The following is a 24,651-nucleotide window of genomic DNA, read 5'->3' as shown; positions in this document are numbered from 1 at the left end:
TTTGTTAAAAACTCAAAGCCTGGTCATAGCAGTGTCTTCTAGAAGTGCTGCAAAGTTTTGTTCTTACATTCACTCATTTCTTCGTGTATATTACTTCCCACTGATTGGAAATCCTGTTGATGATACATTCTGGTTTAAGAAACGTTTACAATACAGCTGTGGCTTTTTAAATATCTATCAATTGTGCAGGACCCTTCAAATTTGTCTTATGCAATAATCATTCATTAACAATTAAAAATGCAAACCTGTCACATGCAAGAGTGCAGAAGTGGACTGTCATTCAAGCCCATGTGACTGCTAAATAGTTAATGCTTGTTGTAAACTCCCAGTATATTAAAACTTGATGTGTACATGCTCAACTTGTAAGCCCCACTTAATCTTTTAGGTACTTTTATGTGCTCAAAGATTATAAGAGCATTCATGAGCAAAGTTAACAAACCAAAGCCTGAAATTAAACAACACATGCCCTTGTACTACTTGAATCATGTGTGGCTAACAAGAGGGGCTTGGATAAGAAAAAATTCCACAGCTAAACCTTGCCGTATTAGATTACTAGCTATTCCAAAGTTTATAGCACTATTCTTGATGGGAAAAGAGGTTGAGGCTATCAACAGTGCCTTGTCCATATTTCCTTTCCCACCAGTGATTTTATAAATATAATACTGAAATATTTGCAGGATGTGATAAAGTCAGAGAAGGAAAGAAAATGTATACTTGATGGCAACTTAATTTTGATATCTTCTTCTTAGGACTTATTCTGTTATTACAATGGTTCTCCTCAACCTAGCATCAAAAAGTCATTCCTGTATTATTATTTTTTCCATTTTCTTCAATCTTCCCAATCTCCATCCACCAGTCTTCTATTCACAGCTGCTCTCACACCCTCTATCCATGTCCTTCTTGGTTTTCCTCTCTTTTTCCTTCTCCATGGCTCCTCTAGACAATCTCTCGTCTTTATCCCTTTTGATATAGTTTTTATTTTTGGAGAGGGAGGAAAGCATTATTTATGGGGGGGACCTGAATATTCTGATAGTCTAACACAAGTGAACTTTTGACCTTTACTGCAAACATTTATTGTTAAAAATACATATGTAGAGCAAGTCAAAAGCAGTTTCACAAATTTTAAAGGTTTGTAAATCTATCTATTTAATACAGTAAAAATAGTCAGTTTTCATTCTCATTTTTTGATTGCTGAAGCAGCTGCCTCCAGCACTGTTCTATTGCAAACAGAAATAGTGACACACTAGTGCAGTTGGAGTACAATGCATTTTTTGGATGGCCAAAATGCAGTGCAAGTTAATTGTACAAGATTCAGCAAAACCTCATTGAGCAGACACTCCACAGCTGGTTAAGACCTTCATAGCTACTGGATGTTCAAAACTTGAATTGCAAAAACTAGTGTAGGATGTTACATCTGAAACCATAGAAGCTGCAGAGAGAACAATTACAGCTGGTATAATAAAATGCCAGACATTCAATGAAAGCCTGTTTACTAAGATGGCAAATGAACAGCCTGCTTAAATGTTTTGTGTTTGGCAATAAGTGCACACGTGCCTTAGTGCAGGCAAGGTAAACACACGCAAGAGTGTGGGGAAGTGAAAACCCAAAACTACGTTGGGTTTGTTGAGAGCCACAAAGGTAGTGCATTTTGTGCTGCAACTTGCCAAAAGTAGTGTTCTTCGCAGAAGGCAAAATAATTGGTCCCTTGTATTGAAACAATTATCTGATCCTGCAAATTGCTCAATGATCTCAGTAGGAAAATGCTCCTCCAATAGATGGCTCACTCCTTCCTTAGGCATGTTTGAGGCTAGTTGGAGTTCCATATCAATGGGTAGGTGCACAGACCCAATTCTGTGGCCAACTTGCTCACTGGACCTCACACCATTTGATTTGTTTTGGGAGTTGAAGTACAATGCCTATCCCCATTTGATGGGAAGAATCACTAGTTATCAGCACAATTATCCCACTGATGTTACAGTACATCTTACAGGAGGTTGATTATAATTACCACTTCCACTAACTTTAGAGTTTCTATTAATTTTTTCCAGTACAATGTTTGTTTCTTCTATATAAGGAGTGTGAGAAAAATCAGATGTCAACTCAGCATTGTTATGGGCCTATATGAGAGCTTGAAGAATAAGGTAGATGCCCTTGAAGGATTTAAATTGAGGGGCCCATCAAGCACTCAGCTGCCCACATCAATGCCAGAGCTTGCTCTTGAACATCAGGCACACAGTGGCAATCCCCATGAATTGTTCCTGTGCCGGTTGCCAGGGAACTGGGAATATATTGTGCAAGAAGAATAGGTGGAACAGGACCAGGATATGTCTGCCTGGGGCTAAGGTTGATGACGTAGAGCAGATATCATCTTTTAAGGGCACAAAAGGTGATGTTGTTGTACATGCTGGCACTAATGACATTAAGAGTAGAAGACCAGCAGAATTACTTAACAAGTACAGGTCAATGTTGAAAAAAAAAAAAAAAAAAAAAAAAAGCAGTGAGTTAGGATTAAATTTGAAAAAGTGTCTGCAATTCTGCCCAGACAAGATAGGAGGAAGTATATGATGATAGTCTTGTCAAACAATTAGAGATTTGTGCAAGGCTCAAGGGGTAGAATTTTTCTCAGCCTGGTCTGTGCTTGTTAACAGGAGATTGCTTCTACAAGGATGGTCTACCTGCAGCTTCATTCAGCACACCGAACTGAATATTCCGACTTCGCGCCAGTCTACACAGACGGTTCGAAGTCAGAGTCATATGTGGGATCTGCTGCTGTCTTTACAGACAGGACTATATCAGAGCAGATTCCCTCTGAATGCAGCATATTTACTGCAGAGCTGCACGCTGTAGAGTTAGCCTTGGATCACATTAGTGAATGCCAATATCAACGGTTCATTTTATATACCGACTCTCTTAGCATGTTACAGGCTTTAATATCCTTAAGATATAATCCTCATCCAGTTCTGTCTAGCATTCAGCAGAAGATTCACGTTCTCCATGAACGCGAATATGACATCCGCTTCTGCTGGATTCCGAGCCACATTGGGATTAGGGGAAATGATTTGGCTGACGCCGCAGCCAAATCAGCAATTCCCAATAATAATCGCTGCCTGTTAGTCCCCTATACAGACTACAGGCAAATAATACACGAGAAAATACATTCCCAATGGCAGGATTCGTGGAATAGACAGACTGCGAATAAATTATATCAAATAAAGCCCGTAATTGAACCGTGGCAGTCTAGTCTGCGCAGGAATCGCAAGGAGGAAGTTGTTCTAGCTCGTCTCCGCATAGGACACGGTCATCTTACACATTCTTTTTTGCTGAGGGCAGATGACTGTCCTATGTGCGAGAACTGTGGCACAGTTTTATCCATGAGACACATTTTAATTGATTGTCCACATTTTAGAAATATCCGTTTTACCGCTTTTAATTATCTGACTGAGCCATATACACTCAGTCAGATTTTATCCAACAATGGCAATGTGTCTGCAGTTTTTAGGTTTTTAAAATCAATAAATATTTTTAATCGAATATAAAATTTACATTTCCCTTTATATATTCGTTATACCTTTGGACATAGTGACCTAGTAATTAGGTCACTGAAAGTTTAAATTTTTTTTATAACTGACATGGTCTTGGCGCATTATAGCCATAGAAGCTAATGCGCCAAAAAAAACCAAAACCAAACCAAACTACAAGGATGGAATATACTTAAATAAAAAGGGTGCAAGAATATTTGCTGATGCTATCGAGGAAGTGTTAGGTCGGTCAGAAAACTGCTAGCTTGGGGAGATACATGGACTAATAGATTAACAGTAGCTGCTGGCAGAGGTGAAAGTGATTCATGCACTGCTTCTATTGGAAAGAGCAGCAGGCTGGAAAACAAGGTGCAGGGAATTTCAGAGACTGCTGAGAGTCATCATGAAACAAGCAAATACATCAGTGCCGAGTGTTTAGTAAATAAATTTGATGAATTTTAGGTGTTTGTCCTAACACCAAAGGCAGATATTATTGGAATATTAGATGTGGTGTCACACAGACGTAAGGAATGCAGAATTGGAATTTGGGGAGAACAATGTGTATGGAAGGTTAGACAGGACAGGATAGGAAGGGGGGGGGGAAGTTATGCTGTTAAGAAACACAATCTAAGGAAGTGCAGCCAGTTGACATGGGTAGACAGTGCAGTGTCAAGTTAGTTTGGTGTGACATAAGCATAGCAGTATTGAGAGTAGTATTTCATTATAGGCCAAATGACTCTGATGAGTATAATTAACAACTGAACAGAGAAAGTGTAGGCACCAGTAAATCAGATTGTCTTATAATGGGGAATTTTAATTTCCCAGATATTGACTGGAACTTGTGGGTTGGTCACTCACACACACTAGCAAGGCTTTTGTGGATTTATTGGAGGATTGTTTTCTACAGCAGCATGTTTGGGAGGCAACTAGAGGGAGTAACACTCTTGATCTGATTATCAGCAGTGATTCTTCATGCATTAAGAATCTGCAGATAAAGGAACCACTAGGTGGCAGTGATAGTGTAGTGATGTGGGATTTACTCAGAGGTAACTATTATCAGGGGTAAACAGAAGGGTTTTTGCTTTCATAAAGGTGACTACAGTGGTCTGAGACAGTTTTTAAATTCCATACAGTGGGATCAACTGATGTTACTAACAGCAAAATTCTAAATGGGAAGCATTCAAAGAATTAATCTTGGAAGTTACTAGGCTTTTCATACTAAAAAATACTGTTCAAGGTTTAGGCCTAAATGGATGTCAGATGAACTAATGAGACATGTGGCAAAGAAAAATGCATGGGATACATATAAATTAACAGGTGACACAGAAGCCTATGGTAGATATAAGCTAGTCTGTAATCAAGTCACAAAGGAGGTTAAGGAAGGAAAAAGCAGATTATGAGAAATCTTTGGCAAAGGATGCAAAGAAAAACAGCAGAGTTCTTTACTCATGTAAGCTCTGGAAGGAAAGGGATGAATCAGATTGGTCCACTTGATATCCAGTCAACTGTTGATGATCCTGCTCTGATAGCTAACAAACTAAAGGAGCATTTGGGGGGAAGGGGGGCACCATAGGTGTATTAAACTCTAGCTGTGAGCTAAATGATTTTGTAATAACTCAGAGCAAAGTGGAGGAGAAATTGTTGAAGATAAACAAAAGACCTTGGGGTAACTGTACAATCAGATATGAAGTTTTCTGAGCAGTGCAGATGGTCTGCAAGAGTAGCTCATGGTGTCTTGTCAATGATATATAGGAATTTTTCTAGCAGGGATAAGGAGGTGATTATCCCCTTGTATAAGGCAATGGTCAGGCCACACCTTGAGTACTTTATACAGGTTTGGAGGCATCATTCTAAGAAGTATGTAGAGCTTCTGGAACGAGTACAGAGAAGAGCAATTGAGGTGTGTAAAGCTTTGAATGGTCGGAGCATGCTCAATGCTGATGGGATTCATCCTCTTGCTCAGAATAATCATCCAAGAGGGCATAAATTCAAATTGAGGAAAGCCTGCTGTAGGATAGATTTAGGACACCTGGGATAGATGGCATCTACCCAGTTTTATTAAAGGAGGCAGCAAAGGAAGTAAAAAAAAAAATTAAGTGCAGCCATTATCAACCCACTGCAGGATGGAAGCCTCCTGAACAATTCATGCTGAGGGAAAATGGACCATAATCTGCCACGCTGGTCCAGTGCAAAGGAAGTAAGCAAACCCTTACTCATAATTATGAGAGCTTCCTTGGACTTGGGGGAAGTACCCATTGACTGGAGATGTGCAAATGTGACCCCGATTTTTCATAAAGGTGGATCAAAGCACTGCAGGATCATCTAGACAAGACTCCAGTTATAGTTCAGACAGCGTGAGTTTGTTAAGGGGAAATCTTTCCTGACCAATTTGATTGGATATATTACAAAGGAACTGGATGCGAAGAATAATTTTGATGTCATATACTTGGATCTTTGGAAAGCTTTTGATTCTGTTGCACATGTAAGACTGATGCACAAATTGGAGTAGTGTGGCATTGGAGGCAAATTGCTGCTATGAATAAAGGGATGGTTGAGTGGGAATCAATGGCCACTGCTCTTTGTGGACTAATGTTATTAGTGGAGTCCCCCAGGGCTGTGTTGGGTCGATTATTTGCAACTGGAAATGGCTAGAGAGTTTAAGGATATGTTCATCCGAATGCTACAGTCTTAATAGGGATAAGGGCCGTCGCCATTCATCCATTCTTTGAAGCTCTTATCCTAAGGAGAGACGAACGGTTTAGAGTGGCCTGTCCAATTTCCGGTTCCAATGCACGAGAAGTGGACAGTGTGCAGATGCCATAGTTTGTGTTGCGGACCTGCTGAGACGTATATATAAATATATATATATATAGATTGTCAAATAACCTATAACCATTATTGTTGATGGTGGCTGCTGCTGCTGAAAGCTCCTATTTTAGTGGTTCTTAGGGATTTTCAACATCTTTTTAGTGCTTTTAACTTTATATTTTATTGCATTTTATTCTTGTTATACATTATTTTATTATTTTAATATTCTAAAATACAGTTTATACGATCAGTATGCATATATTTTATTATAATTTTATATTATTATAATAAAGGTATTTTATAGAGTTGTTGAGTAACTGTTTTTAGTAGCATCACAGATGAATTAGAGTTCCTGACTCCAGAGGCTCTTCAATGAATTGTTGGGTCCATTGTTGTTCTCTGTATTTAATAATGATATTGATGATGGAATATCATTATTAAGGCTTAATGTCTAAGTTTGCAGACAACACGAAGGTTGGCAGGGTTATTAAGACAGTATGCTACTGCAACAGGATCTAGAAAAGTTGTGAAGATGGGCTGAGAGGTGGCAACTGACAATGTAATGTACTGCATATGGATACAGTAACCCCAGAGTAACATATCAACTGTGTGGTACTACACTGAGGGTGCTAGAGAATGAAAAGGACCTTGGGGTAATTGTACAATCAGATATGAAGTTTTCTGAGCAGTGCAGACGGTCTACAAGAGTAGCTCATGGTGTCTTGTCAATAATATACAGGAATTTTTCTAGCAGGGATAAGGAGGTGATTATCCCCTTGTACAGTGGTACCTTGGATTACGAGTAACTTGGTATGCGAGTGTTTTGCAAGACGAGCAAAAATTTTTAATAAATTTTAACTTGATAAACGAGCGAGGTCTTGCAATACGAGTACAGTCAGTCCTCGTATAACACGTGTTTACACTACACGAATTCGATCATACACGATTTATAAATAGGGGAACGATATCTTATATAACATGAACCGAATTCGCTTATGCACGAAGCGCCTTTGTGTTTACAAGAAATGGCAGTCGAACGCAGAATCACCCCAACCGAACGCAACCCGATAGGAATGAAGAGAAGATTTTGAAAATGTATTTATGGTTTTTTATATCAGTGAAGGGGAAACACATTTCACCATAATAACGTAAAAACCAACACAATTCCAGCTATCGGTATAATCGCAAATGCAATTAGATCGAGTTTACTACCAGTTTATAACAGATTCCACTCGCAAGAAACTAGAAATTGTTTTTGTTTTATGGTAGTAACCCCTAGAAATGTGCTTTAGTAAAATGTGAGGTGTTAATAGAGTTGTCTCTGCCTTTACGGTGTTGTTTATTCAGTTGCTACACGCGCAGCTTTGTTTATGTGTATCAAGCGTGCCTCCTCGTTTTGTAATTGTGCTTTATTCCCTAAAAATGAGTAAAATAATTAAAAGGTGTGAAAAGGAAGCATCCTGGCGAAGACACTGCAGATTCAGAGAGAAAAAAAAAAAAACAATATCGATAAACAGAGGCGGACTGGGTCAAAAATTCTTACCCGGGAAAATTTATAGTGGCCTCATACTACTGTTTATGGCCAAAATCACACCGGCCTCCGGCCCACCGGGCTACACGCGTGCAGCTTTGTTTATGTGTATCAAGCGTGCCTCGTCGTTTTGTAATAGTGCGAGCGATGAATCTGATTTCCGTGAAATCCTGAAAAGGAGGCAAAAGCAAGTGTCATTGGAAAGATTCCTTGTTAAAGTCGCACAAAAAGAAAAAATCAACAGATAGCAGTGATTCCGTTAGAGACAGTGAAAGTCGTCCTACCCAATAATTAATAAATTCGATTGCTTTATGTATATTAAATTTAAATATTAAAAATATAAAAAGGTATGTATTTTGTATTAATCATTTTACAGTATATGAATATTTTTGAGTTTTGGAACAAATCATCTGGGTTTCCATTATTTCTTATGGGGAAATTCGCTTTGATATACGAGTGCTTTGGATTACGAGCACGTTTCCGGAACGAATTATGCTCGCAAACCAAGGTACCACTGTATAAGGCAATGGTCAGGCCACACCTTGAGTACTGTATACAGGTCTGGAGGCATCATTTTAAGAAGTATGTTGAGCTTCTGGAACGAGTACAGAGTAGAGCAGCAATTGAGGTGTATAAAGCTTTGAATGGTTTGAGCATGCTCAATGCTGATGGGATTCATCCTCTTGCTCAGAATAATCATCCAAGAGGGCATAAATTCAAATTGAGGAAAGACAGCTGTAGGATAGATTTGTGGAAGTTTGCCTTTAGCCAGTGGGTGGTTGATTGCTGGAACAAACTTCTATCTGTCGTAGTAGAAGTTGATAGCTTAAACAGATTCAAGGCAGAACTAGACAAACATTTGGAGCGAGTGGATCGGTAAAATGAGAAGGTTTTGTTTTTTTGGCTGATGCTTTATTATAAGCTTGCTTTCTTGCATCATGTGCCTTTACTAATGCGTATGCTAATGAAACTAATTTTGATATGGAGTGAATGGATGGGTGAAATGAGAAGGGTTTTTTTTTTTTTTTTTTTTGGCTGATGCTGTATAAGCTTGCTTTCTTGCAGAAAGTGTCTCTACTAATGCTAATAACTGTGATGCTAATTTAGACTTACCTTGTATTCTACATGGAGCTCTGTTAGTACATACAAGTTTATGTATGACTAAAGTAGAAAGACACAGATGTAACGCTTAAAAATCTTGATATAAAGTTGTATAGATTTTTTCTCTAGAGGTGAGGGTAAATGATGTATTAAGCAACTGAACACATTTTTACGTTTTTTTCTCTACCGAGCAGTGTGACAGATCAGTTGCACAAATATTGCCCAATGTGTGCCATATAATAGATATCTCTAAAGCTGCATGAAATGGGGTTTTTTTTTAAAGAAATGTCTTACATTTGAAAGCTTTGGGGAATTTAATCCACACACAATCTGTGTTTTTTTCCTCCCATTTTTAAAATTTGGCTATCAACTGACTGTTCAAGAAGTTACATACCACAAGTAAATAATGGTATAACTTTCACTGGTATATAAGTGATTTATTTGTAAAATAATAAGAGGAGTTTACCTCAATATAGTACGTAGAACACTTCCGTATGATACTCTCCAGAAATTAAAACGAAAACTTACATTAGAGTAAAAAATAATTAAAAAACCAATTTAACGCAATTAAAAAATCTAACAAAAATATTCAAAACGATTTTCCTTCCTGAAGCTGACAACACTGACAGAATTTCGTGATCACAGGAATGAAAATTACCGAATAGGGTTGAATCTGAAACTTAAATGGTGATTATTTGTCATTGCGCAAAGGTCCACGCATCGGAGATCAAATATGGCCGCCGAACATTAACAGAATTCTCGTGTAATTTAATTTCTACGGTTTCTGTAATTAATAGTTGCGTATAATTACGTTGAACATTAAGTATTTTGGCCTCGTCAAAAGCGTTTTTCGTTAATGGCATGAAAGGCTAATTCTGTTAATGTTCGAACTGACGCTTCATGTTGATTTACATGAATATTCAGAGAAAATCTTGTAGAACCTTGATAAGATGAGTCTCAATCACCGCAAGAAATGTTGTATACCAGATCATTAATTTGTGTTGCGAACGCGGAAAGAATAGAGCAATTGTTCAGTATAGTGTGTAATTTCCGTATCTTTAAAGAATCTGTTAAGCTGTTTGTGCCACTGTTCAACATATGGGACAGAAATAAAGTATTTTTTGATATTACTATTGTTGGTTGGTGTAGTATTTTGTATCCTATCTTTAGCCTGTACCCTAATTCGGTTTACTGTGGCAAGGGGATAACCCCTGTTTAAGAACCTGCTCGTTAATATTTGTATTTCTGAGCCCAAACCAGATTCCGTCGTTGAATATTTATAGGCATTTAGAAATTGATTAAAGATAATCGATCTTTTGTAGGTGAACGGGTGATAGCTATTATAATGTAGAAGCATACCGGTGTTTGTAGGTTTTCGATAGATGCTAAATTGGATTTTATTCGAGTCCCGAGTAAGCATGAAATTTAGAAAGTTTAATGACTGTGTCCGTATCCTCCCTTTCCAATGTAAATTTGAGTCCAGAATGAATATTATTAAACGAATGTAAAATGTCTTGGATAGTACTAGTATCAGTAATAACTAGAACATCGTCTAAATACCTCCCATAGTATGTGATACGGGGTCGAAAAGGTGTGAAATGTATATGCTGAATCGTTGAGAGATAAATCTGACATTAAGCCGCTCAAGGCTCAAATCGATTGGCAATCCAAAAATTTGTTTGTACACTTTGTCTCGAAAGGTAATATAGTTGGCCTCAACTAACAGTTTAATTAAGTGAAAAATTTCCTTAATAGGTAGCTTCGTATAGTTAATCGGTATAGTTTTTATTTAACACATCCCAAATAATATCTAATGTGTATTCAACGTTTACACTCGTATATAATGAGGTAACATCTAGTGAGAATAAATTGTCATTGTCGCCAAGTCTACAGTCTTTAAGATTATAAAATAATGAACTATTCTTTCCTATAGGAACTCGGCATTTTCATCCTTAGCCACTTGTATATAGCATTATAAAAACCCTTTAGAAAAGTAATACAATTTGGGATTAAGAACTTTATTAATAACTACATTATTTAATAACCCCGTATCACATACTACAGGAGGTATTTAGACGATGTTCTAGTTATTACTGATAGTAGTACTATTTAAGACATTTTACATTCGTTTAATAATATTCATTCTAGACTCAAATTTACATTGGAAAGGGAGGATACAGATACAAAGTCATTAAACTTTCTAAATTTCACATTTACTTGGGACTCGAATAAAATCCAATTTAGCATCTATCGAAAACCTACAAACACCGGTATGCTTCTACGTTATAATATATATATTTTTTTTATGTAAACCCCAAACATGAGGTGTTAGAACCTATAGTACTTAGTACCGTGCTTGGGTTGGAGGTTGAGAAGACGAAAGAAGATATTTGTTGACATTGGACTTTAACTTCTGTAGACTGTAATTTTCAGGAAATACGTATGAAGGAAGGTTGTTCCAGAAAACGGCAGTTGAATGAATAAATGAGGAAGATGAAAAGTTGGTTCTGTGGGTTTGAAGTTGGACAGTAAATGGATGTTGGCTGGTGGCGGCACGTGTTCGGACTGTTTTGAAAGAGAGAGCGGGAATTATAAAAGCCAATTCAGAAGAACAGTGCCCATGGAAGTATCTGTAGAAGAGGCATGCAGCAGAAACAGTACGTCTATGAGACCGCGAGTGCAGAGACTCTGTTAGAGATGAGTCATTAATTAACCTAACTGCTGTCTTCTGAATGGAATCAAGAAGCCTGAGAGAGGTTTTGGGGGCACCACCCCAGATGTGGGAACAATATTCCATGGCAGGGCGGATTTGCGATTTATACAAAGTGAGCTGCTGTTTGGAAGAAAAGTAACACTGAGAGCAAAAGAGAAAGCCAAGTTTTTTAGATGCAGAGGAAGCAATATTAGTAATGTGCTTGTGCCAAGAGAGATTAGAAGTCAGGGTAATCCCCAAGAGAGATATATCATTTTGCCTAGAAATCGGAGTGTCACTAAAGATAAGCATAGGAGCAGAAGAATCCTTTTTGCGAGATATAAGACAAGACTGAGTTTTAGAAGGGTTGAAATCAACTAAGTTATCTTTGCCCCACTGGAGAATTACCTGATGATCGGCATTTAAGGAATTGGTAGCAGATTTGAAGCTGATTGAGCAGGACAAGGTTTCTCAAAATGGAAAGTGGAATGCAATGTGCTTTCATTGGCAAAACTATGGATAGGATTTCCAGTCAATGGAAGAAGGTCATTAATATACAAGAGGAAACGAGTGGGGGAAAGAACTGAACCTTGGGGGACACCGGCATTAGTGGAGAAGTTAAAGACACAGAGCCATCTACCATCACGCTCAGTGAGTGATCAGAGAGAAAACTGGATAACCAATTACTAAAAACAGTTGGCAAACCATAAGATGGAAGCTTGTTTAGAAGACCTTTATGCCAAACACAAACAAAAGCCTTTGAGATGTCAAGAGCAACTACTTGTGCTTCACCGAACCTTTCCATTGAATTAGTCCATAAATGGGTAACATAAGCCAGAATATCACCAGTGGATCGACACTGACAGAATCCATACTGGCGATCGTTGATCAGACGGAAGGTTTCTAGGTAATTTAAAAATTCGGGGTTAGTTGATTTCTCCATTACTTTAGAAAGAGTAGAAGTAATTGCAATGGGACGATAATTGGATGGGAGGGATTTGTCATCCTTTTTAGGAACTGGCTGGATATGAGCAAATTTCCAAGCAGAAGGAAAAACACCTTTGGAATAAGAAAGTGAAAACAGGCGGCAAAGAATAGGAGTAAGTTCAGGAGCACAGGTTTTGAGAACAAGTGGAGAAATACCATTGGGACTTGGAGCTTTCTTAGCATCAAGATTCATCAAAATCCTTCTGACATCCTTTTGACGGAAGACCACAGGAGGCATTGAATGGAGTGTGTTGGGAATAGTGGGAGGGGTACCAAGATCGTTAATGCACGAGTTGAAAGAAAAATGGGATGCTAGCAGGTAAGCTTTATCCTTGGCTGAAGTGACAACAGAACCATCTGGTTTGGACAGAGGTGGGAGCAGAGATGGGCAAAAGTTGCGGCCAATAGCTTTGGCAAGAGACCAGAATGCTCGGCTACCATTACGGCAAGAAGCAAGTTTTCTACTCTTACCTGTTCAAACTCTAGTTTGGACTGGTTAATAACTGCTTTACAATTGTTGCGAGCTTTGGTGTAGGCAGAAAATGAAACTGAAGAATTAGAAACAAGCCAATTACGATATGCAACAGCCTTAGCACATTTATTGGAAAACCAAGGTTTAGATAAAGGACAAGATTTTAAAGTGGAGTGTGGGATAAAGGATTCCATTCCTGCAAGAATAATTTCACTGACACGATCTGAGCAAATGTTGACATCAGAACTTTTGAAACAGTAATCTGACCAAGGAAAAGAAGTCTCCCAGGTCATCCCATTTTGCATTCTTGTAATGCCAAACAACACGGTTGGGAATAGCCATGAGATAAAGGTTCCATTGGAGAAGAGACAATCACCAAGTTGTGATCTGAAGTGCCTAAAGGATCTCTCATTTCGACCGTGTACTTAGAAGGGTTGTTTGTAAGAAAAATATCAAGCGTATTGGCTGTATGATTAGGATTGTCCGGTATTCTTGTAGGTAAATAACAATCTGTGCAAGATCATTAGTAATTGCAAAAGTCTCAGCATCTTGCCCAGCTGGGTCGGTGTGCCTAGAAAACAGAAGCCAGCTGGAGTTGTGAACATTAAAATCAAGGAAAATTACCTCACTGTTAGGAAAGTTGGACTGGAGAAAATCGAGTTGCAAAGAGAGGAAGTCAGAGCTCCAAGTGATTAGTGGAGTTGGGAGAACAGTAGAGACAACAGATGAATTTGACACAATGAGGTAGAGAGATTTTAAGCCAGAGAAGATCAAAGAGAGGAGATTCCAAATTGCCAAGTCTCTGACAGGGAATATCAGAACGGACATATGCACAAGTACCACCTTTGAGGCAAAAAGAATCGTACAGTGAATAATTTGGGCATCTGAGATGAGCAGTAGTTGAATCAAGCGATAACTGGGATTCTGTCAGAAAAAGTACATGGGGTTTGGCAGACTGCAAGTGGAAATGGACATCGTTGAGATTAGAATTGAGACAACGTATATTTGTGAAATGAATTTGGAAGTGCTTCCGTTTCCCTACAAAAGATCGATTATCTTTTATCAATTTCTAAATGCCTATAAATATTCAACGACGGAATCTGCTTTGGGCTCAGAAATACAAATATTAACAAGCAGGTTCTTAAACAGGGGTTATCCCCTTGCCACAATAAACTGAATTAGGGTACAGGCTAAGGATAGGATACAAAATACTACACCAACCAACAATCGTAATATCAAAAAATACTATATTTCTGTCCCATATGTTGAAACAGTGGCACAAACAGCTTAACAGATTCTTTAAAGATACCGAATTTAAAATTGTGGCCAGGCCAATACAGAAATTGCACACTATACTGAACAATAGCTCTGTTCTTTCTGCATTCGCAACACAAATTAATGATCTGGTATACATTTCTTGCGGTGATTGCGACTCTTGTTATCAAGGTTCAATGCGATTTTCTCTGAATATTCATGTAAATCAACATGAAGCCTCAGTTCATACTTCTCGTTGAGCAGCGTCAGAATTAGCCTTTCATGCCATTAACAAAAAACACTTATTTAACGAGGCCAAAATACTTAATGTTCAATGTAATTATATGCGACTAATTACAGAATCCGTAGAAATTAAATTACACGAGAATTCTGTTAACTTTCGGCGGCCATATTTGATCTCCAATGCGTGGACCTTTACGTGCATGCGCAAAGACAAATAATCACTATTTAAGTTTGAGGTTCAACCCTATTCGGTAATTTTCATTATTTATTTTTTACTCTAATGTAAGTTTTTGATTTTTTTCATTTTAATTTCTGGAGAGTATCATACGGAAGTGTTCTACGTACTATATTAAGGTAAACTCCTCTTATTATTTTAGAAATATTAATATCAATGTAGAACGTATTGAGTATTACAGCTCTGATTCATACTATCTAATAAGTGATTTATGACAAGATTATACAGAGAATGAAAATCATTTTATTATTGAAACTTTAGGTCAAACTTTTGAAACTATTTCAACAAGAAAACAAAATTAATAAAAACATATGATAATTATGTATATCTGACATCCTACAAATGAATACATATTTGAAAAAATCAATTTACGTCCAAGTATCATTTCCTGATCCTCCCCAATCAGTTTTACTAGGAGCAGACCAATCTTCTGTACGGGTAGGTTCTTCCCATTCTTCTACAGTAGGAAAGGTGCCTGTGGCATGAGCTACTGGTTCAGCTGCCCACTATAGAAATAAGTAATACATTTTACATTTTGTTGTTAACTCAGATACTAAGATTAACTGCCTAAATTGATATAGTAAATGGTAGCTGTGACAAATTTTAATTTATGTTACTACAGCAAAATCTAGTCTAATAACACCAGTCTGCATTTTAAGAAATTGACATTTTTCTGTTGATAAGAAATCTGAACTACATTTTTAATGGAAATTTCATAAGTTACTTGAAATCTGCTCTTCAATGCTTTTGCTAAGCATTGATGGCTTCAAACTGGATTCCTTATATACTAGACTAGGTTAAACTTTCCTTTTTGACTTCCTCGGGCAGCTAGTTTAGTGGTTGTTCCTCTTTTTAGCATCTGCCTATAATTGGCAATCATACTGACATATTCCATCCCCTTGTTGCCTTTGCCACTATTTCTTTTATATCCTGATGATATCTTCTCCCTCCTCTGCTCTTCACTTAAGCTACTTTAGGAGCTAAGAGTACTTTATTTAGATTTACTAGTAGTTGCTCCTCTTTAAAATGTTCTTCAAATCTGGTGTTAAATTGTCTTAGTTGCCACAATTTCCTTTCCCAATAACTATTAAAATCTCCATACACTGGCCATCCATGATCCTTGTACTGATTGGTTTCCCCCTCCCCCCCCTAAAGAAGCTTAACATTTTTGTAGTGTGCTGAATGGGCATACATGAATATATTCCTACTTGTTTCCATTATGGAGAACTCCTTTGAGGCTTTGCTTCAAAGGAGTTCTCTTTCATAATGACTCAATAAATAGCCTCCACTCTGTTGGTTGGTAGAAAATTCTAAAAAATAAAAAATAAAAAAATAAACTGAGAATGTTACTGCAATATATCATCGAACATTCTGTGAAAAAAAGACTACAGAGTTCAGTTTTTGTAAACCAGCTGGGCCCACAAAAAACTATTGTGATGAATTTCTTCATCACAATAGTTTTTTTGCCCTCTAAATCACAAATATATTCAGAATCTGATGGCAAATGTTCAAGAACAGGTGGAGGGGGTATTAGCCTTACAGCTGAAGTAAGGTTGTTGGGGGACAAATATCCTGCTTGTTCTTTGCACTATAGCCTGCTACATTTACAGAATAAAAGTAGCAGTATTAACACCATCTCCACAATGGGAATGGCAAAAGTCATACCTTTCTTTTTACCACAACCGCAACCTGACTTGCTGGTCTCAACATGTTTGTAAAAAGGCTGTATGTGATTGGTAAAAATGGTTTGGGTGTTTAGAATTAGCAAGAATCAAAATCTATGAACAGTGTAATATATAGTGGACATAGTGTTTGTGGTTTCCTACAAGTCTGCATTAAGTACTCTGTGATGCTGCGGACTTTGCCTGCGGTGCATCCGTAGCTAGGTGGGCAGGAGCAGCAGTACGTAGCACATGCTTCTTGATTAGACAGGGGTTCGAGCCCATGAACCACCAAATACGGAGGATGCGGAAAGGTCAGGGAATGACCACCGCATATCCCCAGCGCAATATGGCCTTAGGTGCTAATGCTCCTAAAAACCAAATAACAACAACAGCAGACTTTGCCAAGTAATATATAGAACAAAATATAGGCTATTTCAAAAGCTTGGCAACAGACAGACTGATTAATATGAAATCCAGAGATGTTTCCATCTAACGTACACCTGGACTTGCTTGCTAAACATGAGCAGAATTATCTACCATCAGTTTAAGTGCATATTGTTAAATTTAGTAAGATTAAATGAAAAAAACATTTTTGTATATATGAAAAATAATGAACATTACATGGTTCATAATGAATTAATTAAATGCAAATAACAGCAATTAAACCATGCAATTTATATGAATAACACATTTCAAAGTAATTTAAAACTCATGCAATAGAACTACTCTTGATTTTTTAAGGAGTCCTTATGTGCTGTAATGTAATAACTAGATCGTATGTATAGCTTAGCTTAATTTTCAGCACTCACCTCATAGTAATCCGCTTAGCTGGTGGAGAGTTTTACCACATACATAGTGGTTATAGGATTCTAATACTTTACAGGGATTATGGGTTTAAAATTAAGTTATGGGCTATAAAAAAAAATTTAAGAAAGGAAAGGAAAGAAAAATATAAGCTAAAATTTAGCTTATATTTTTCTTTTTCTCTCTTCATTTAATTTAATTAGGCAACCATGGAAGGTGCACTTTCCTTTCTTAAAAAATTTTTTTTATAGCCCATAACTTAATTTTAAACCCATAATCCCGTAACCACTATGTATGTGGTAAAACTCTCCACCAACTAAGCAGATTACTATGAGGTGAGTGCTGAAAATTAAGCTAAGCTATACATACGATCTAGCAATAGAACTACTTAATAATTAGCAATGTTTCATTCTCTTATCGGGCATAACTGGAAAGGTGGCGGTTCCTATCTTTACTGAGGAGACTATTCTTAACATTCTGTGGCGCCTCCGTAGCCAGGTGGAAAGGAGCAGCAGTGCATAGCACATGCTTCTTGATTAGACCGGGGTTTGAGCCCGTCACCACCAAATACGGAGGATGCGAAAAGGTCAGGGAATGACCACCGCATATCCCGGAGCAATATGGCCTTAATTGCTAATGCTCCTAAAAAACCAAGTAACAATAACATCCTAACATTCTGTAAAATTAGAAAAAAAGCCACCAAATCTCTTCCAATCTCCTGATTAGTTCTGTCTGAGAGTTGAGCTATTTTATGTGATGCTTTTAACACATTACATAAAATTCACTTTAACAAATCATGTGGTTTAATTGGCATTAATCACATTAATTAATTAAACTTGACTAAAAAAACCGGGGGGGGGGGACATTAAATTTCTTGGAAAATCGGAACGCACCTTCTTGGATCATAAAAGTTGCCATGTATATGCCATAGCTCAAAGTGGTGGTGAAACTATAATATTGGCCAAAGAAAGGAGGGATTTAATTTAGCTGATTTTAACAAGAGAGGAAAGACCTGTATTGTTTGGCAGTAGCTTGATGGCAGTATATTATTATATTAGGGTTACCCATAATTGATTACGTAAACCTGTATGTCTGTAAATTGTATGTGTTCTCTGGTCGATTTGCCCATTTTGCTGGATGAAAAAAAAAAAAAAAAACTTGACTATCTTTGCCCGAGACCGACTAGCTTAGCCACGGAGTGAAAAAAGCCCAATTAATGTGAAACTTTCTTTCTATATGCTGTAAGCTGGATAATATGTTGATCTATGAAATTCACCATCACTTGACAATCCTTGCCTTGAAAAGGTATGCCTGCCTTCAGCATAACAGGATTTCAATAAAACATACTGGCCACAAAGCAAATTGTGTTAAAATCCAAAATTCCTTTGAGCACATTACAGCCTTAATCTAGGCATAAAAAAAAAGTTTCAAATCTACCGAGATTATCTTTCCAGATGGACACTTTTCCAGACCCAAATTTAAAAAAAAAAAAAAAAAAAAATGTATAAGGACAGAAAGATCTGCCAATGTGATACATTTTGGAGAATTCTCTATCATATGATTAGCATAATACATTACTTTGTGCCAAAAGATGAGTATATTAATCTAACAGTGTCTTTGCATCCTATGTCAATAAATTTTGGAAGATTTTTGTAAGAAAAGCATAGCACATATGCATTTAAAAAAACATATCAGAAGCTGAACCCTGGAAGGAAAAACTTTCCATAAAACTATATTTATTAATTTGATATGAAATTAACATGATTTCTCTGTATAAATAAAATAAGGTAGTAGGGAATGATAGTATATTAAAGACAGTGCCACCAGTAAAATAATTTAATGTGTCTAAAATTTAGCCCAGTGACCTTTCACAGTTTTAGTCTTCCTTTTCTGCTTGCAATACACTAGAAGTTTCTGATATGAGTAATATGAGCCAAATTTGATATTCTTGAGTTTCTTTTTTGAAGTGCAATTTTAAGTACTCTTTCTTTCTATATGCTGTAAAGCTGGATAATATGTTGATTATGAAATTCACCATCACTTGACAATCCTTTCCTTGAAAAGGTATGCCTGTCTTCAGCATAACAAGACTTCAAAATACTTTCTACATGTGACAAGCTAATTGTAAGCCGATTTGGAAACAGGTAGCAAGTTACTTTTGTGGAAGAAATTCTTCCAAAACATTAAAAAAAACCAAAAAAAAAAAAAAACCATTGCATAAATGAAATAAGAACCTTGTCAAACTTACATCACTGATCTCTGGTTGTGAGACACCAGCATCTCCACCTCCCCACTGTTCTGAAACAAATTCTTGAGTTTCTCTCTCCACAACTGGCTCTTGAATTTGAGATTGTTCTTCCTTTTCAGTCTGCAATTACATGATTATATATTAAAAACTTGTTTTAATGACATTTTTTAAAAAAATGCAGTCTCTCCAGAATGAACAGAAACAGTCAACAGCAAGTTTTACAGAAAGTTCCTAGTCAACTTTACATTGTTATTATATATACAAATAAGAAGTTTCACATGGAAATAGTTATAGAATTTTATCTATTTATAACAGAGCACTAGTAGATATTTTGTTATCCAAAATAATCAGTGCAGCATTTATTTTGATAGGTTTCATTTAACCTGGTAGTGGTGGTGTTCCCACTTCATGTAAACACAGTGGCAGGTCACTTGACAGGTGCCCAAATTTCATTTTAATTTATGGTTGATCCGTATATTTTCCATATTTGGATCAATGCCTCATTGTGGGTGTTTGTGCATGCCGATGACCCTGCTAGGAGCATATACTCCCAGCAGGGTCACCCATGATGAACAGATCAAAGCTAAGACACCAAGGGTGAATTGATCCAAAATTCTGCCAACCCACACTGGACCAGCCTGGCAGATTATGGTCCATTCCCTCAACATGGCTTCACAACAAAATAAACAATCCTCATTCCCTGGAGGCCTGCAAGCTACTACCCATGGCAGCGGGAAGGCCAGCTCAATGGCAGCGGGTGCTAAGAATTGCTGGGCTTGATCAGGCTGCCTTTGAACTTAAGCCACTGGAACACTTCATCTAGCCTACGAGTACATACTCATGCATAGAAGAACTATTACAAGAGCTGAAAAACATTAATTGGGACATCGGTTTATGTGAGATTTGAAGGAAAGAACATTTATTTGGCCAAACTAGAAGATGGACACTGGCTGTACTACAAAGGAACAAATAATGGATGGTGTGGTGGAATCATGATCAACAAACCATAAAAGTATAAATTATTACTGAAAGAATTGTTTGCTGTGTTATTAAGCTAAATAGTCACTATTCTCTTCAAATTATTCAAGCTTAGGCTTGAACAATTAGCCATAGTGATGATGAAGTTGGAAGAATTTTATGAAGATGTATTTGTGCATGACAACTACCACTATAAAATTGTAATGGGAGATTTCAGTTCAAGAATTGGTAAAATCCAAAATGAGAAAAGATCTGTCTGCCCATATGGAACTGGAAAAAGATGATATACACAATCACACTAACCAACCATTGCAAAATCACTAAAACATGAACTAGAACTGACCAATCATTTTTGTGTGCTGCAAGACCTTCCTGATGCAGATATTCCAACCGATAATGACAGACTCATTTAAACTATTGTAGACACTGAACATCAAAAGAAACACCTGCTATGATGAAAAAGTGACAAGAAATTAAGCACAGTAGTAACATAAGAAACAAGGTAGAATATGTAGAAATGTGCAAGACCATAAGAAAGCACAAAAAAGAAGAAATGTGAAGTTCAATGTTGATCTTATCAGAAGAAAATCAAGGGCTAAAGAAAGCAGAACAAAAAATGGTTACACACAAGAGAAAAATGTTTGCTTTGAAGCTTGATATGAAATTAACAAGCATGAAATTAGCACAACAAAACCCAACAAATACTAAAACGAGTGGAAGAATTTTATTCAAATTTTGATGAAGGACAACCGGATCCAACACCATATGCAGAAGCTGTACCAGAAATTTTGGCAGAAGAAATAGAAGATGCTATAAAATCAATGAAAAATGGGAAAGCAGCAGGAAGTCACACCTGAAATGTCGAAAGCTCGAGGCCAGTCTGTATGTAATGCTCTAGCCAAACTATTTTAAAAATGCCTTCTACTTAACAAAGTACCTGTAGCATGGAAAAATGTAGACGCCATCCCTACTGCACAAAAAAGATGACAAGACAGATTTAAAAAATCTACCACACAATAAGCCTATTGCCAGTTACAAACATACTTTCAAGTAAAACAAGCAGGTTTCAGAAGTTGCTTCGGTACAATGGATCACATCCAAACAGTGCAGTAAGTTATAGTGCGACACAATGAATACAACCTTTTATTATGTACAGCCCTCATTGACTATGAAAAAGCATTTCTGACTTTGTCACAAAACAAGCAATAATCAACACCCTAACCAACCAATGGCACAGACAAGAGCTTACTTCAATATTTTCCAATAAATATATGAAAAAGTGACTGCACAAATATGGGTCAACAATAAAGTTCTGATCACCATAGAAAAGGGCATCCAAAAAGGGGAGACAATCTCTCCAAAACTATTTGCTGCCTGTTTAGAAGAAATGGATAAAGGATGATAAATGGAGATTACCTGAATCACTACGATATCAATCTCTTTGCCAATTATCTGTTTGAATTGCAGCATGAAAGCAAGAAGTTTGGTTTGAAGATGAATACCAAGAAAACACAGGTTTTTGTTCAACAAATTTAACAGACTAAAGAAAACCATGGCCAATGGACAAGAACTAGAAGAAGAGAAAAGTATGTTTAACTTGGATAAGAAATTAACAGATGGAAACAACATAATGGAAATTGAACAGCACAAAAAATTGAGATGGCAAGCATTTGGAAATTTTAATGTGGTCTTCAAGACAAACTTGGCATGCCTCAAAAACAAAAAACTTTTGATCGACATATCCTCCCTGTCCTAACATATGGTTGTGAAACATGGACATTGAAGCTGACCGGATGGGTAAAGTGCCTTCCTGGCAACCCAAAGGTCACGGGTTCGAATCCCACCTCGGGCTTGGACATCACGATGGTGCCGCACTATCCGGTTGGATCTCACGCCCACGATACACGAAGGAAGCAGGAAAAAACTGGTTCCTTCCTGTATTGCTCACATCGTACGATTAATAATAAAAAAAAAAAAAAAAATGGACATTGAATGCCAAAGCTTTATAGAGTCGCACAGAGAAGTATGGAGTGCTGAATTTTGAACATACCCAAAAGAGACCGAAAAACTATTCATGGATTCTCCAACAAACCATGGTCTGTAACATCACTGAAACAAAGCACTAAAAATGGAAATGGACAGGTCACACAGCAAGAACTGACAATAGTTGGACTAAACAAATTTTGGAATCGGTACCACTTGACTCTAAATGCCTAAGAAAAAGACCAAAAGATGAGGTGGATTGATGAAATTTGCTGGTGTATAATGGCAACAAAGCAAATGATTGCAGTTGGAGGCCTTCATCCTGCAGTGGATTGACAATGGCAGAAGATGATGATAGGTATATTATTTTCATTCTGCTTGGACAATCCAATATCTCACCTTTTCCTAATGGATTGTAATACTTCATTTTCTAATAATAACTTAAATATCTATAAAATGCTACCTACTTTTTCACACATCTTTTATTTAAAAAACCAACAAGAACACCACAAGCATAAAAATAATATAAAAATGAAAGAAAACATATCCAGCTTATACAGTAAAAACTATTTAATGTACAAAATTTCAAACATATACATATTTCCCCATTATGTATATATTTTTAAAATAATATGCATATATATTTTTTACAATCATTAATTTGGGTTTATGGCCCCTAGTTCTGAAATTCTTTACCACTGAAAATTTTGCCTTCATTTTGCTATCCCTTCAGAGCCTTATAAACCTTAATCAGGTCCCCTATAAGATGACTGGTTGCCAAGTTGTGTAGCTCGCATAATTGAGATCTTTCCTTGTATGGTCATCTTTAGCTGATCTCACCATGATCATCTTTGGACCCTTTCAAGAAGACCAATTTCTTTCTTTTTTTTTTTAGATGGCTTATTCATACTTGGACACTGTATTCCAAGTGCAGTCAACTTATACAAGGGGATTATGACCTCCATATCTCCAAAGACTATTGTCTGATACCTCATAAACAGGACATCATAGACTGTCCTGGTTGATTGTGCTGCTTAGAGAACTTTTATATCCACCTGTATCAAAACTTCCAGAGCTCTTTCTTCCTCTGCTCTTTTTAATTTAACTGCACCAAACAGAAAATGCATAAGTAATTTTTGGGGTTTGCTATTCCCCATAAAAACATAGGTGCTACTTTTCTAACCATTCTTGGAGCCTGTTCAAGTCATAAAGGAGTTGTGCTGCTCGGCAATGATCATTAACAACTCTCCCAATCTTTACATTACGTGCAAAATGCCCTCTATCCCTCTGTCAATGTCATTTATGAAAATCAGAAATAATGGTCCAAGAACCAATCCTTGGTGACCCCACTTCTGACATTACACCAATCTGAAGGTTATCCAATAATCACAACCCTGTCTTGTGATCCATCTTGGAATTTTGGCAGTAATACCAATGTGTTCCAGCTTATACAGTAACCTCTCATGAGGGACTAAGTCAAAACTGTTCCCACATCCAGCTCATGAGTAACTGTGTCCAAACAGCATACCGGGTCAGTTATACATGATTCCCTTAACAAAACCTTTAAAATGGCATTTCTTTCTAAATGTCTCTGGACTGCACTCTTTAACCAGTCTCCAAGTATTTCCCTACCAGTCAAAATAACTGACTTCACTCTTAGAAACAACTTTATTTATTGGTAATAAGTTGGCACTTCTACAATCCAATGGAATATTTTCTAAGTCCAATAATGCCATCATAATTAACACCAATGGTTCAATTCACTCTCTGGTTGCCTCCCTCAAAGTTACTGGCTATATGACATCAATTCCAGGAGCCTTAGTTGCCTTTAGGCTTGAAAGTTTTTCTAATAAATAATCTGATTTCAATATTGCTAATTTCATGATTTTCAGCTTCACTTGTACAGTCACCCTCCTCACCATGAAGGGTCTTTCATCAGTAAAGATCAATGCAAAGTACTTATTTAATTCATCAGCAATGTCAGCTGGATTATTTAAGATTTTTCCACACTTATACAAGGGTCTTACTTGATTTGTTTTCTTTTTTGTATTCACATATATGAAAAACTCCTTCTCCCCATTCTTTGCTCTCTTAGCCACTGCTTTCTCATACTCAGTCTTGGCCGCCCAAGCT

At 37.1% G+C, this 24,651-nt stretch overlaps 1 protein-coding gene across 2 annotated transcripts in view; it reads right to left on the bottom strand.

The window, feature by feature from the left end:
• Positions 1 to 15,181: 15,181 nt before the first annotated feature.
• Positions 15,182 to 24,651, bottom strand: part of LOC150087402 (small ribosomal subunit protein uS2-like) — a 67,525-nt gene continuing 58,055 nt past the window's right edge. For both annotated transcript variants that reach the window (XM_090372042.1, XM_090372043.1), the window contains 2 exons: positions 19,558 to 19,677; positions 15,182 to 15,347 (listed from right to left, as the gene is read on the bottom strand). In XM_090372042.1, the coding sequence (XP_090228168.1) occupies positions 15,210 to 15,347; positions 19,558 to 19,677 (258 nt within the window). In that variant the 3' untranslated portion in view covers positions 15,182 to 15,209. The remainder of the gene's footprint in view (positions 15,348 to 19,557; positions 19,678 to 24,651) is intronic.

The sequence above is a fragment of the Mastigoproctus giganteus genome, chromosome 4 (genome assembly GCF_048544385.1).
Source record: "Mastigoproctus giganteus isolate SK-2022 chromosome 4, ASM4854438v1, whole genome shotgun sequence".
NCBI lineage: Eukaryota > Metazoa > Arthropoda > Arachnida > Uropygi > Thelyphonidae > Mastigoproctus > Mastigoproctus giganteus.
This window is presented reverse-complemented; position numbering and strand designations above follow the sequence as displayed.